General features: G+C 46.6%; 1 protein-coding gene and 1 non-coding gene across 13 annotated transcripts in view; both read right to left on the bottom strand.

Moving 5' to 3' along the window:
• Window positions 1-13,600, bottom strand: part of TENM2 (teneurin transmembrane protein 2) — a 1,274,635-nt gene that overhangs the window by 40,216 nt on the left and 1,220,819 nt on the right. For all 12 annotated transcript variants that reach the window (XM_064376511.1, XM_012461093.3, XM_064376512.1 and 9 more), the window contains 4 exons: window positions 11,761-11,993; window positions 10,040-10,194; window positions 7,968-8,842; window positions 320-495 (listed from right to left, as the gene is read on the bottom strand). In XM_064376511.1, the coding sequence (XP_064232581.1) occupies window positions 320-495; window positions 7,968-8,842; window positions 10,040-10,194; window positions 11,761-11,993 (1,439 nt within the window). The remainder of the gene's footprint in view (window positions 1-319; window positions 496-7,967; window positions 8,843-10,039; window positions 10,195-11,760; window positions 11,994-13,600) is intronic.
• LOC135275138 (U4atac minor spliceosomal RNA) lies at window positions 2,365-2,487 on the bottom strand. Its single transcript, XR_010342852.1, has one exon. It is a non-coding gene; the product is annotated as a U4atac minor spliceosomal RNA (small nuclear RNA).

Raw genomic sequence — 13,600 nt, 5'->3', positions numbered from 1 at the left:
TGTAGTGGGTTGGTGGGGAGAGGTGGTGGTGGAAGGGTAAGAAGTAGGGAGGAAAATGGACATTTTCAGGTAACTACGTAGACAGTTCAAATAGCTAGACATTGGTCGAGTGTAGATGACATTCTGCTGTATCTGATTAAGTCATTTTCTATAAGATTGACTTCTTATAGAATTAGTTTGCTGTGGACACTTGAATAAAATGGAAAGCCGAGGGGTATGCTGGGTCCCTGGAAGTCCTCCCAGGTTCACATGTTGGGCTTGGCTGGGTTCTGGGTCTGTGGGTGAGTTTGGGGGTAGGATGGTATGGGTGGAGGCTCACCTTGTACCACTGTGTAGGAGGCCTCTACTGAAGAGAGGTTGGTGATGACTGTGACATCATCATCACGATTGGAGTTCTCAATGTCAATGGTAATAGATTTCTCCATTTCCCGGTGCAGACTGGTCACCACCCCCGTGGGGCGCGTCACGTTGGTCAGGCGGCCTTCATGGTCATAGCTGGGGGGAGAGAAACACTGGTTGGCAGCAGTCACTGGGGCTGAAAGTGTTCCCAAGACTCATAGGGCCAGAGAAAGAGAGAGCTGGGAAGGTGGGTTGCCTGGGTGGCGCATCTCACTGAGGCCCCTGGTCACAGTCAAAACCCCATTGTGCCCTGAGAAACAGCAGTGATGCTTTCTTCTACCCGCTGATATAACTGACTTCAGCTTGTGGAAAACATTTCACCTGGTCTCAGGCTTCCTCCAGTTACAGAGTACAGAGAACAGCCACCTGTGGGCCTCTCTTGCTTTTTTTTGAGACAGAGTCTCGCTCTGTCCCAGGCTGGAGTGCAGTGGCATGATCTCTGCTCACTGCAACCCCCACCTCCCGGGTTCAAGTGATTCTCCTGCCTGTCCCAGCCTCCTGAGTAGCTGGGATAACAGGCACGCACCACCATGCCTGGCTAATTTTGTATTTTTAGTAGAGAAGAGATTTTACTATATTGGCCTGACCTCGGGTGATGCACCTGCCTTGACCTCCCAAAGTGATGGGATTACAGGCGTGAACCATGTACCCGGCTCTCTCTTGCTTTTTAATTCATGTGTTCTACAAAGCCACCAAATTAATATTCCCAAAATATCAGTGTCACTATGTCAGTTCTCTACTAAACAAACAACTCTTTTCCCATTAGTTGCTCAATCAAATAAAAATCAGGCATTTGAGACCATCCATGCCCCAATTCTTCTACTGGGGTCCAACGTTGTCTCACTCGTCACCTCCTAGGCCTCTGGACAGTCAGCTTGTGCCGAATGCCACCTGCACATGTTGGCTCAGCATAGAAGGCCTGACTGCATGGAACCTGATCTTAGGTCCCTCAACCATCAATGGCTCCACTTCGCAAGCAGCCTTCTTAGACAGTTTCCCAGTGACTCCCTGACCATCAGTCGTCCTCAGTACCCAAGTCTAGGGACACTAGTGATCATGCCGTACTGCCTGCAAATGGCCTGACACTGGGGCCTCCTTCTTTACGTATATGTGTCATCTTTCCTCTTTTCTCACGCTATGGAGTTTTCTCTCCCTTCAGCAAGAAGCCTTGTAGTTGGGACAGCCTTTCCCCACCTTGGAAGACTCACTGTACTCTGAGAGCTGGGCCCTTCTCACACCTAGGAAAGGAAAGCAGGCTTATTCCAAGGTCTGCATGTAGAGACCTTTGAGCTCTCCCAGATGAGTCTTGTTACTGGAGGAGGAAGGGGAGGAAGAAGGCGGAGCAATGAAGACATTTGCTTGGAGGGTAAAAAAGAAAGAAAAGTGGCTCGACCCCTGGGGATTACTCCCTTTGGACTGGGGGGAGGGAAAAAGCTGGCAGGTTCTGAGGGATGGAAACTAAAGCTTGTGCAGCACGTGGGGTTGGGGGGATCCTCAGAGGAGGATCCCTGCGGGGAGAGCCTGTGAGCAGTGGAAAGGATCGCTGTGGCCTGTTTGACATTGTAGCTTAGGGCTTAGGATTACATCAAAGACAGAGGGCACTTAGGAAGTGTTTTTGGAATAAAGAAGCGCAGATCTGGCTCAGGATTTTGGGGATCTGAGTGATTTTGCTTCTGGGAAGAACTGGAAACAGTGAGGCTCTGCAGAAGTTTGAAAGCTGAGAGTGCAATCACATTAAGCTGGACACCTGGCTGGGTAAAGGTGCTGGGGGAGAGAGGAGGGAGATCTTGCAGCAGGAATCACTACCCGCTTAGGATCCACCCGTATCACTTGCCCAGGGCCCCAGGCAGGGGGTGGCGCAGACCATGCCTTTCCTGGAAAGCCCTGGTGTTGTAAAGAGGGGTGGGGACTCAGGTCTGCTAAATCAACAGGGCTCCTCCGTGCTTTTTTTAAGCGGGTGTTCATTGTTCCAAAAATTGCACCAAGGTAAAGCAAAGCTCTAGTTGATGCGGGTGTGTTGTTTAGGGTTAGCAGTGCTGCCCTCGCTATGCGCTATTGGACAGTACGCAACCCCAAGAAAAGGGTGGTTCCCTCTGTGCTTTCTTATCTGGAATTAAGGTAATTTTTACCTTTCTTACCTGTCCAGGCAGGGGGACAAAGGTGCTATTTACAATAGTGACAAATTAGAACCACCTAGATGTTCCTTGATGGGAGATTCGTGAAATAACTGATGATCTAGCCATAAAGTAGAAACCTACGAAGCTGTCAAGACTGACAACATGGGTTTCTGTTTGTTGGCATGGACAAATCTACACATGTTGAGTGGAAGAGTGGAATACAAAATACATTCCCCTGACAGTAGCTTTTTTTTTTTTCAGGGAGGTGTAAAAAATGTCAGTATCTATAGGTAGAAGAAATTCTCTGAAAATATAGACGTTTAAATGTTAATGGTGGTTTTGCTGTATGGAATTTTGACTAATCTTTATTTTCTTCTTTGCATTTTCCCATCATTTAGAAATTACTTGTAATTGGCTGGGCACGGTGGCTCATGCCTGTAATTCCGGCACTTGGGAGGCTGAGGCTGGCAGATCATGAGGTCAAGAGATTGAGACCATCCTGGCCAACATGGTGAAATCCTGTCTCTACTGAAAATACAAAAATTAGCTGGGCGTGGTGGTGCACGCCTGTCGTCCCAGCTACTTGGGAGGTTGAGGCAGGAGAATCGCTTGAATCTGGGAGGCGGAGGTTGCAGTGAGCTGAGATGTGTCACTGCACTCTAGCCTGGGCAACAGAGCAAGACTCTGCCTCATAAAAAAAAAAATTACTTGTAATCAATACTTTCATGTTTAGTAAGCAGAAAAGAAAAGTATTTAAAAATCAGAAAATAAAGCAATTCTAAGTATTTGGGCATGGGGTGTCTAGTGTGGTACTTAGTAACAGACAACTCCTCCTCCTGCTGACAAGTATGTTCTCTGGGACCAGGGCAAGGATTTTAATTCCAATCCACTGTAGTTTGGGGACACTTAGAATGCACAGGCTGCTGAGCTTCCTTCTGAGAGAAGTAGTAGGAACTGAAGTTTCTACTTTTGGGAACAGAGCTTTAGGGTAGGGACTAGAATCTCATGGGCCAAAGGGAGAAAAACAGATTTTCTTTAACTTTTAAGAAGATTCGGCTGCCTCCAGCTCTACTTACTTCCACCAAGGAGCATCTTCAGATGTAGGGCTTTTTGCAAATAACTCTGCATGTAGGAGCGAGGCACTGAGTTCCAGCAATGGGATCTCAATGCCAAACCAATGGAACTGGCCCAGCCTTGGCTGGAGTGAGGCTGGGGGCTGCCTTTGAATTATGTAGTCAATAAATATTCATCAAGAGCCTATGATGTGCCAAACACAGTTCAAGGCACTGAAGATACGGCTGGGAAGAGAATGGAGCAAAATTCTTGCACTCCTGCTGGCTGAAGAGGGCAAAACTAAACCAAGATAGGAAAGAGAGAGTATGTCAGATGGCGAGTAATAGGTACTAAGGACTAAAATAAAGAAGGGTGAGAGTGGAGAGAGAATAGGGAGTAGAGGGTGTAATTTTAAGTACAGTACTGTTCTTTTCAGGAATACAAGCTGATCTTCCCTAGTCTGGGAACTTAGCAGGCATGGTAGGGTTTCCAAAGGGCATTCCCACGTCAGCTCCCATTTCTGCCCAGCTCTCCACTTCCCAGGACAAAGAGGAGAGAGAAAGGCAACTTTTAAAGGGGCTCATTCCAACCTTCATGAATTGCATGGCAGCTTATTCTGTAAAATAACTCTTGAACCCCACTCCATGGGAAGTCAACTTCCATCTTTTCATTTGACCTGACATTTGCTCCTCCCCCAGTTGCTGGATTGGGAGAAGGAGTTGAACATGACTGAAGAGGCTCTTTATCATTTCTCTCTTCTGGAGGGCCTGCCTTTAAGGGTGATGTGTTTTTCTGCCCCTCTGAGCCCCAAGTTTGCTAAGGCAGACTCTGCTCCTGCAGGGGATGGGAGACCAGCAGGCAGCACTGGGAGGTGGGAAGAGAGCAGGAGAAATGCAAAGTGAGGTGTTAAAAAGACGTAATGTGGTCAGTGCAGTGGCTCACACCTGTAATCCCAGCACTTTGGGAGGCCAAGGTGGGTGGATCACCTGAGGTCGGGAGTTCGAGACCAGCCTGACTAACATGGAGAAACCCCATCTCTACTAAAAAAAATACAAAATTAGCTGGGAGTGGTGGCACATGTCTGTAGTCTCAGCTACATGGGAGGTGAGGCAGGAGAATTACTTGAACCTGGGAGGCAGAGGTTGTGGTGAGCTGAGATTGCGCCATTACACTCCAGCCTGGACAACAGAAGCGAAACTCCGTCTCAAATAAATAAATAAATAAATAGACCTAATGTTCAAGCTGCATTCTTCAATTCTGCTTTTCCAAAATAAGTCTGTATCTGTCTGACTCTTATGTCCACTATATAGTTAGTTGTGTGAAACCCAAGGGGTAGGAAGGAGGCAGAGGTGTGCTTCATAATTCCCCTCAAATCCCATTAGCCTATACTCTGAGTTAACTTCTATATGCAAACTGCTTTGCTAGTTTCTAAAAATGTATTATCTCCATGGATTAGCACAGGGCCCCTGTTTAGTTTGCATTTTTATCCCCATGTGACAGATGAGACATTGAGGCTCAGAGAAGTTAAATAATGTGTCCAAGGTCAACATGCAAGTGTGTGGCAGAGATGGCCTCCTCCTCCTGATGCTAAGACCCAGGAGCTTTCTAGTATAAGATGCTGCCTTTTGGGGAAGGCTGTGAAAACCTGAGTTCCCTTAGGGATGTAACCAAATCAGGATGCTTCTTCTATCAAGACCCAGTGGCCTGAATCTGGGGAAATCTTAATTCCAAGGTTGGGCTTCCTGGAACTTTCTGGAACTGGCTGATCATAAAATGGGTCCAGGAAGATTTGATAGTGTTATTTTTTTCCCACCTTTCTCTCCTGCTTCCAGAGTCATCGATGGGCTGGCCTTATTGAGTTACATCTTCCCAAAAATTCAGGGACAGTTCCCATGTGGAGTCTGAAGGTGAAGTTACAAATTCTATTTATAGGCCTGCTTTATGATGCCAGTGTGCAATGCAAAGAACACTGGGCTTGGAGATCTGGATTCCAGTCATGCTTCACTACTGACATCCTGTGTGGCCTCAGAGGTGTCACTTCACTTCTCTGAGCCTGAGTTTCTTTATCCATAAAATAGGGATAATCAAATCCATATTTAGACAGTCACTGTGACAATGGAGCAGATAAATGACTTCTCTACCTCATGTTCTATGCAGAAAAAAAAAAGATATGGCCACTCTTCCCACCTACAGGGGGATTTGTACCCTGCCTCCTGTAACAGAGTGGGAAGAGAGGAATCCCCCTGAGGAAGCTCTCATTGAAGGATAGATTGTTTTCTTTCTTTCTCTTTCTTTTCTTTCTCTTTCTCTCTTTCTTTCTTTTTGAGACAGAGTCTCACTCTGTTGCCCAGGCTGGAGTGCAGCCAGCTGTGCAATCTCAACTCATTGCAACCTTCGCCTCCCAAGTTCAAGTGATTTTCATGCCTTAGCCTCCTGAGTAGCTGAGACTACAGGTGTGCATCACCATACCTGGCTAACTTTTTTTTTTTTAGTAGAGATGAGGATTTTCTGTGTTGGCCAGGCTGGTCTCAAACTGCTTGGCCTCAAGTGATTCTCCTGCCTTGGCCTCCCAAAATGCAGAGGTGACAGGCATGAGCCATCACCCCCGGCCAGGATGGATAGTTTTCTAGTAGCCTCACAGCCTCTGTGTGGTTTTCTTCATCACACTTTCTCTAAAGTGTTGGCTAAGGCCATGCAGTGTTGGTCTTGACCGCACTGCCATGACAGAAGGTGAAGTTGTGTCTGATTTTTAAATTGGTTGTGTGTCTGCCAGTTGGCTGGTCATGTGCCCAAAGTGCCATAAAACAAAAAGAACTCACCATATTTTCAGGTAGAAAGGAAAATCTTATACATTTTGAACCCCACAATGGAGAATTTGTGATCATTAGATTTATCTACATTATGAAAAAAGGAGCAACTTATCAAGTTAAGATAAAAAATCATTCAGTTTCAATGTACCTTCTGAACATTTTAAAATACGTTTATGAATCCTGCCTATGTTTTCATTAAACTAGGGACACTTTCTGGAAAATCCTTTCCCTTTTAGAGTTCAGATCTGTGGATGCACTTGAACTCAAGCTTCTTTATGACAGTCTCTAAGCCAGGCCCAGTTCAGGCTGGCCTCCCTGAGAGGGGTTTTTTCCCCTTTCAGGAGAGCCAACAAATTATTTCTGAAATGCATTAGGTCTTTGTGTAGAACTGTCAGAAAGGAAGATGCAAATCCAGGAGGTGTTTGGGTGAGTGTATAGCTTCAACCTAACTCGGTATGAGAGCCAAGGATGGCACTCGGATGGTATCCTCAAGGGCAGAATCACTGGCTGGTGAAGTTTGATCCAAACCTCAGGGTCCTAAAGGGTATTAAGATGCTTCAGAAGTCTGAGAAAGAGTTGCCCAAAGAAAAGTCAGAACCAGGGAAAGCAATTTTTCTGCAATGCAGCAAATATCCAGCAGGTGGCAAGAGCTTCCTTTTACATTCTCCCAAGTCCACTGGCATACAAACAGGAAGTGAACATTGCTGGATTTAGAAATGATCAACAACGAGGTTTTCTGTTCTCCCTCTTGTCCCCTTTCTTTCTCTGTGCCAACCCTCCCTAACTTACTACATTCTGAGCTAGCAGCAGCATCCAGACAGAAAGCAAGCAAGGACTCCGAGTACATAGGAGTTAACACACTCTTTCATCAGCCAGGAGAGCCAGATATTTATAAATTCTGCTCCAGTCTCAGCCAGCCATTGGGAGAACCATGCCTAGTAAATTCCTTCAACCAGCATCCCACCGGTTAGTACCTACAGCAGCAGGCACTTTGACCAAGAACTGCCTGCAGGAGCTAGGAAAAACAGCTTTTTGCAAAACAAGCGGCAGGACTATTAACTATGAGATAATCGTTAGGGGAAATATGACCAGCTCTAGCATCTCTTAATATACCTAGCACTTTATCTGTATTGATCTGCTTCTGCTAAAGAGGAAAGTCAGAGTTTATCTACCTGTCGGTGCAATCAAGTGTGTTGCTGGACATATTGGCAAATTGCAGGAGCCCCACTGGGATCTTGCCTTTTAGGTTCTAATTTCTGCACCCATGGCAAACATGAATAATCAGCAGAGTTAATCAACACTTTATCTCCCAGGTGCTCTGCGTGTCCAATATCCTGAAATTTGAACGGCAGGCAGGCAACAGGAATTCCCAACTCTACTAGGGAGGATGCTCAATAGCAGAGACCCAATAGAGCAAGTCATTTAAGAGTCTGGGAGAGGGGACATGAATATCTTGAGGCCATAAGAAATCATTAAAGTTAGGAAGACAACGTGACAAAGCAATTTAAAAAGCTACATGAATGGCCAGCACTGATGCCAGCTAGGGCAAGGGAAGGGCTCTTCAGAGGTGCTTTACAAACCCACTTACTCATAGAAAGTCGTCCATCCTGTTTCATCGCTCTTGGTGGCCAGGAGCCCAGTGTTCCCATCATAGGTCATGAGGCCAAGCTCCAGATTCTGTGTGGACACGACTTTGAGGCCTCCATTGGTGCCCACGGTGAGGGTGATGATCTGGTTGTCAGGCATGAGCAGATGACGGGGCATACCACTGCTGTCCCGACGGATCTTCAGGGAATTTCCATTATTGTCAATCAATTCAGTGACATCATTGTCAGCGCTATATGTGAAATTGTACAAGTACTCCCCTGTCACCAGGCTCACAGTGTATTGGTGGATGCCATCAGCATTGAAGACATATAACTCCTGCTCCCCGGGGGATGCAGCCTCATACTGGTTGAAGGCATTAAGAACGGGCTTGTTTTTGCTGACCGCCCTGATCCGAATATTTCCAAGGTCTGCGATGTAGATGGTACCATCTGGAGCTACAGCTAAGGATGATGGGGAATTCAAGATGGCGTCAGTCGCATAGGCATCATCTCCTGAATAGCAGTTGCAATTGACATCGTTTTTGCAGTCACAGTCCGAGGCTGCCCCGGCTAAGAGGCAGATCTCCCCGTTGGTTGTTACCTGGCGTAGACGGTTAATCTTCTTCTCATCCGTTTCAGTGATATAAAGGACCCCAGTGTGAGAAATGGCAATGGCACTGGCTGACTCCAGGGCAGAGTGAATGGCTAGTTTGCTGAGTGAGTAGTCAATGCCTGGAACCTGGCAGTGCATGGGGCGTCCTGCAATGATGCTGACTTGGTGGTTCTCGGTGATTCGAAGGATGACATTGTTCTCTAGAACATACAAGGAGTTATCCATGGGATTGACAGCAAGGTCTGTCGGCCACTCCAGACGAACCTGTGGATGATGTGGTATCAGGTTAAAGAACAGTCTTTAATATATCCAACGTTTAACTGTAGGACACTTACTGGTTTTATGCATCTAGGAAAAAGGACAGCTTTTTAATAACACACTGTATTAGAAATGCTTTTCATTGAGCAACTGCTCATTGCCCATGCTGAGTGCGTATGATGGAGAAGAAGAGACAATGAAATACATATTTCCTACCATGTCACCTGCCATGGCCAGAACCGGCCATCAGCTCGGCCTGTGATGCTGCTTCTCAGCTCCAGATGGTTGGACCAGCATCAGAGCTGTCCTATATGTTTGCACAGGTAGTTCACTGCCCGAGAGACCATGCCGTCCAGCCCATACTCTGCTCTCTAAGTGGACGCCTACGGAAACTACGTTCATTTAGAGGCGGCACCTGTATCTAATTCACAAAAAGGAGCCACGTGGCTTGGAAGGTGGCTGTTATCCAAGAGCAGCCGAAGTGCAGGCTCGCCGGCAAACTACAACTTGAGTGTTTGCTTTAAAAAATAAACGGAACCAAACACATCTTTCCTCTGCGGAATTTGAAATAAAAATCTCTGTAGCAAGTTGTCAGTCTGTTGTGGAACTTGAGCTGAAATTTATGAGGTTGGCCAAGGGTTGAAAAGGCCGTTATAGAAAGGCTGAACGTACATTCCAGGCTGTCTGAGAACAAATGCTGTACGTTTGAGCCTCTGTTCTCTGCCTCTGTAAGAGCCCAGACTAAACACACGCTTTGGGTGATACTGCAGAGGGCTCTGCTCAGTTACTACTGCACAAAGTAAAGGTTTATATACTGAGGATGCAATCATTTCAGATTAACAGGGAAGTTCTGATTGACATATAACACTGTACAGTACATTCTCAACCTGCAATAATGACGGAGAAGAGAGGTAATTACACAGCAACTTCTACCCTGTAATCTGCCATGGCTGGAGTGTGTCACCAGCTTCACTTTTCTCCACAGATCTTCCCTCTCTCTTACTCTCTCTCTCTCTCATATCTATCTGACATTTTCCATTCCATCTTGCTGTTTAGCTCATCTTGGGCTTTCTCTAAACAACGCTGTGGTCTGAATCTGTATCTCCCCTTCCTATTCCACTTCCAACCCAAACAGGAAGCAGGTAAGAACCTCAGGCCATGAGGCAGGTGTTGCTTAGTGAAGAGAAATTAAGAGAGTCCCACCTGGGCTACATCCATGCTGGAATCACAGCTCAGCGGCCGGACAGCAGTGAGGTCATTGGAGCCCAGCAGGGTGGAGATGATTCCATTCTGGTCGACCTTCCGGATCATGGTGGCGTCGACAAAGTACATGAGCCCATTCTTGTCTACTGCAATACCTGAGCAAGACAAGCAGGTATTGTGGATTTATCTCTCGGAGAGGGATAGGACTGTGGGGTGGAGGTGGGAGATGAGACGCCTTGCTGAGCACTCTCTGCTTAGACCAGAGACCTTACTGGAGTTGATTAGAACCCTCAGAGCGGTGGCTCTCAGCCTTCTAAGGCAAGATCCTTTCTCGTGGGCACTGTGTCGGGATTTGTATAGCCTAGGGTGCTGGCTGAATCACCACCCTCTTCCCTGCAACTGAAGAAAACATGCTCCTTGGACTGCAAATGAACCAAGGCTGCAAATGAATGAAGCAGGAAATAACCTTGCGTCTGCTCTCTTTAGAAAAGAAGTTATTTCCTAAGTTCATTACCCTAAACATTATTAGTAGTAAGTTACTTGAATATACTTCACAACTGATTGCAGCAGTAAGGTTGAGAAATGATGATTCTTGTAGTCACAAACTCCCAATTCAAGGTGTATGCTTCAGGAGGTATTCCCAGTTAAGCTTGACTCCAGTCAGCACTTCAATGCCCCAGGGGGACACTGGGCCCTAGCATTCCCCTGCTGCAGCAGGGCTGGTAAGACACAGATATGGCTTCTATTTATTTTGTGTCTTTGCCCCTGTGCCCAAGTACAAGGCTTTGCGTCCTTAATCCATGCTGCCCTGCTGCTTTCTCAGTAGCTAAAAATGCTAACAGGAATCGGACTTTCAGATGATTGCTCCTTTATGTTAAGTATTTTTAGTCCTTTTCAAATAGAGACCTATGGGTTCCCAGAACTCCTCTATCCTGGACCCCTGGAAATTATACCCGTTCTTAATTACTACCATTATTGGGCATTTACAGCATGCGAGGCACTGCACTTTAGACTTCATACACATTGCTGTCTACCACGAAAGACTGGGCGTGGCCAGGGCCCCTCACTGGGCTTTGTTCTGCCTCCAGCCCACACACCTGGCACTCTGGCCCTGGAGCCAGCATTTCCTCTGATGCTTTGTGACTGGCAGCAGTCAGAAATCCCCAGGCGCAATCCCCTTCACTTTCCATTTGGAGCATATGTGCATGATCAAGTTTACTTCAAATAAATAAATACGGTTTTCTTTCTAAACACCCATCCACACACCAAAGCAATCTATCTGAGTTAAATGATTATAGGGAAATCTACGTCTTGGACTGCTAGGCTTACTGTAGTTGTGCTTTTTTTTTTTTTTTTTTTGAGACAGAGTCTCACTCTCTTCGCCCAGACTGGAATGCAGTGGCTCAATCTCAGCTCACTGCAACTTCCGTCTCCTAGGTTCAAGCAATTCTCCTGCCTCAGCCTCCCGAGTAGCTGGGATTACAGGTGCACTCCACTATGCTCGGCTAATTTTTTGTATTTTTAGTAGAGATGGGGTTTCACCATGCTGGCCAGGTTGGTCTCGAACTCCGGACCTTGTGATCCACCCACTTTGGCCTCCCAAAATGCTGGTATTACAGACGTGAGCCACTGCACCCGGCCCTTCAGTTCTGATAAGAAGAAAGCCAAACTTGTGGCAAAGCTTTATCTGGGGTAGGGGACTCTTCCTTGATGGCCTTTACCTCTTGGGCTCATCAGAGTTGCATCTATGGCCTTCCCTCCATCCCCACAGCGGGCTTCATCAAAGGGTAAACACTGCTCTCCAGTCCCGGCCACGACTTCCGAATTCCCAGCCAGGTCTTTGGCTCCACTCAGAGACTTGACGCGGTAGATTCTCCGGCTGTTGGTGTCGGACACGTACAGCGAGCCGGACACAGGGTCCACTGCCAAGTAGTACTTGTGTGCCGGGTTGTTGCTTTAGTAGGAGAAGCACAAAGAGAAATGAGGAGGGAGCTATGGAGCTGGCCTCCTGGATCAAAGGAACGACAAAATCCTAGCAAGACGCTTACCTCCTCTAGTGTCTTTCCACTTTAGTGAACTGGAAAGAATCTAACATCAAGCCTGGTGTTCTAACACATCGTAGTTCTTAGCTACTTCTAATTGGAATTAGGCTCCTCATGCTATCAGAGAATTCATTTCCCACCATGCTAAACAACTGTTGCTTCATGTAGCCAGTAAGAGAGCTCCCACTCTGATCCTGTTTTTTTATTTTTTTTATTTTTACTATTTTTTTTTTTTTTTGAGACGGAATCTCACACTGTTGCCAGGCTGGATGGAGTCCAGTGGCGCAATCTCAGCTCACTATAACCTCTGCCTACCAGGTTCAAACGATTCTCCTGCCTCAGCCTCCCGAGTAGCTGGGATTACAGGCACCCACCACCATGCCCTGCTAATTTTTTGTATTTTTAGTAGAGACAGGTTTCACTATGTTGGCCAGGCTGGTCTCGAATTCCTGACCTCGTGACTGGCCCCCTTCCCAAAGTGCTGGGATTACAAGCGTGAGCTGTTGCGCCCGGCACGATCCTGTTTTTGTAAGCAGGATAGTTATTCAAGACCAACTACAGTCCGTGTGTGTGCCAGACTCCTTAATTTCCCCTTAAGAGCTTAGTGTATTCTCAAATAGGATAGAGGAACACTTCCATGTGACAATGTTCTCATTTTAACCTATGCCTCCAGGGCACTAGAGCATTAATACTAGGGCACCCTGGAGTTTTCCCAATTTTATCATGAGAAGCACCCTAGAACTGTCCCCAGTCTCCAGGCTCAGAGCTTCTTTATTGCTCTTCAGTGTGAATATGGCTGAAGTTGGCATTTAGGGTAAAGAAATGTGGGTATCTTGCTGATATTGTGCTGGAATCTGAATTACTGAGAGAGGAGATGCATTTTTCAAATCTGGGTAGCAGTGAGGTCACAGGCATGAGTCAGGGTCTGCCAGGTCCCTAGGCCACACTCAGAGCTTAATACCTTTGAGTGTATGTGAAGTGTATTAGGAAGTCGTGAACCTCCGAGGCCTGGGCTGCTTCCTCTGCCATGTGTCTAGTTGCCCTTTGTGAGGCTAACTAGGACAGAGTCAGACTTGTAGAAGTGGCTCAGGGCTGAAACACAGGAAACTCTAAACTCCATTCTGACCCAGATGGTGGTGACTCTGGGTAAGTCATTTGGCTGTGTCAGGTCTTAGCTTTTTTGGGGGGGACCAGGGGGATTAAACAAATCATATTGGATATTGCTAATGTTCCTTCTGGCTCAAAACCCTGCAGTTCTCTCCTTTGCAGTGTCTGTAACTGGTTGGAGGTTGGGACCAGAATAGGTGCTTATGTTATTCCTATACTGGTTATTACAGCCACTTCTAGGATGCAAGCAGTAATTGCCTCTCTGCCTCAGTGTGGTAGACTAGGTTTTGAAGTGCGTAGAGGCCCTTTTTTACCCGCTGCTATTTTATATTTCTTAGAGACAGGGTCTCACTGGAGTGCAGTGATATAATTCTAGCTCACTGCAGCCTGAAATTCTTGGGCTCAAGTGATG

This window comes from Aotus nancymaae, unplaced genomic scaffold (genome assembly GCF_030222135.1).
Source record: "Aotus nancymaae isolate 86718 unplaced genomic scaffold, 86718_ANA_hifiasm-v0.15.2.pri h1tg000015l_0, whole genome shotgun sequence".
NCBI classification, from domain to species: Eukaryota; Metazoa; Chordata; class Mammalia; order Primates; family Aotidae; genus Aotus; species Aotus nancymaae.
This window is presented reverse-complemented; position numbering and strand designations above follow the sequence as displayed.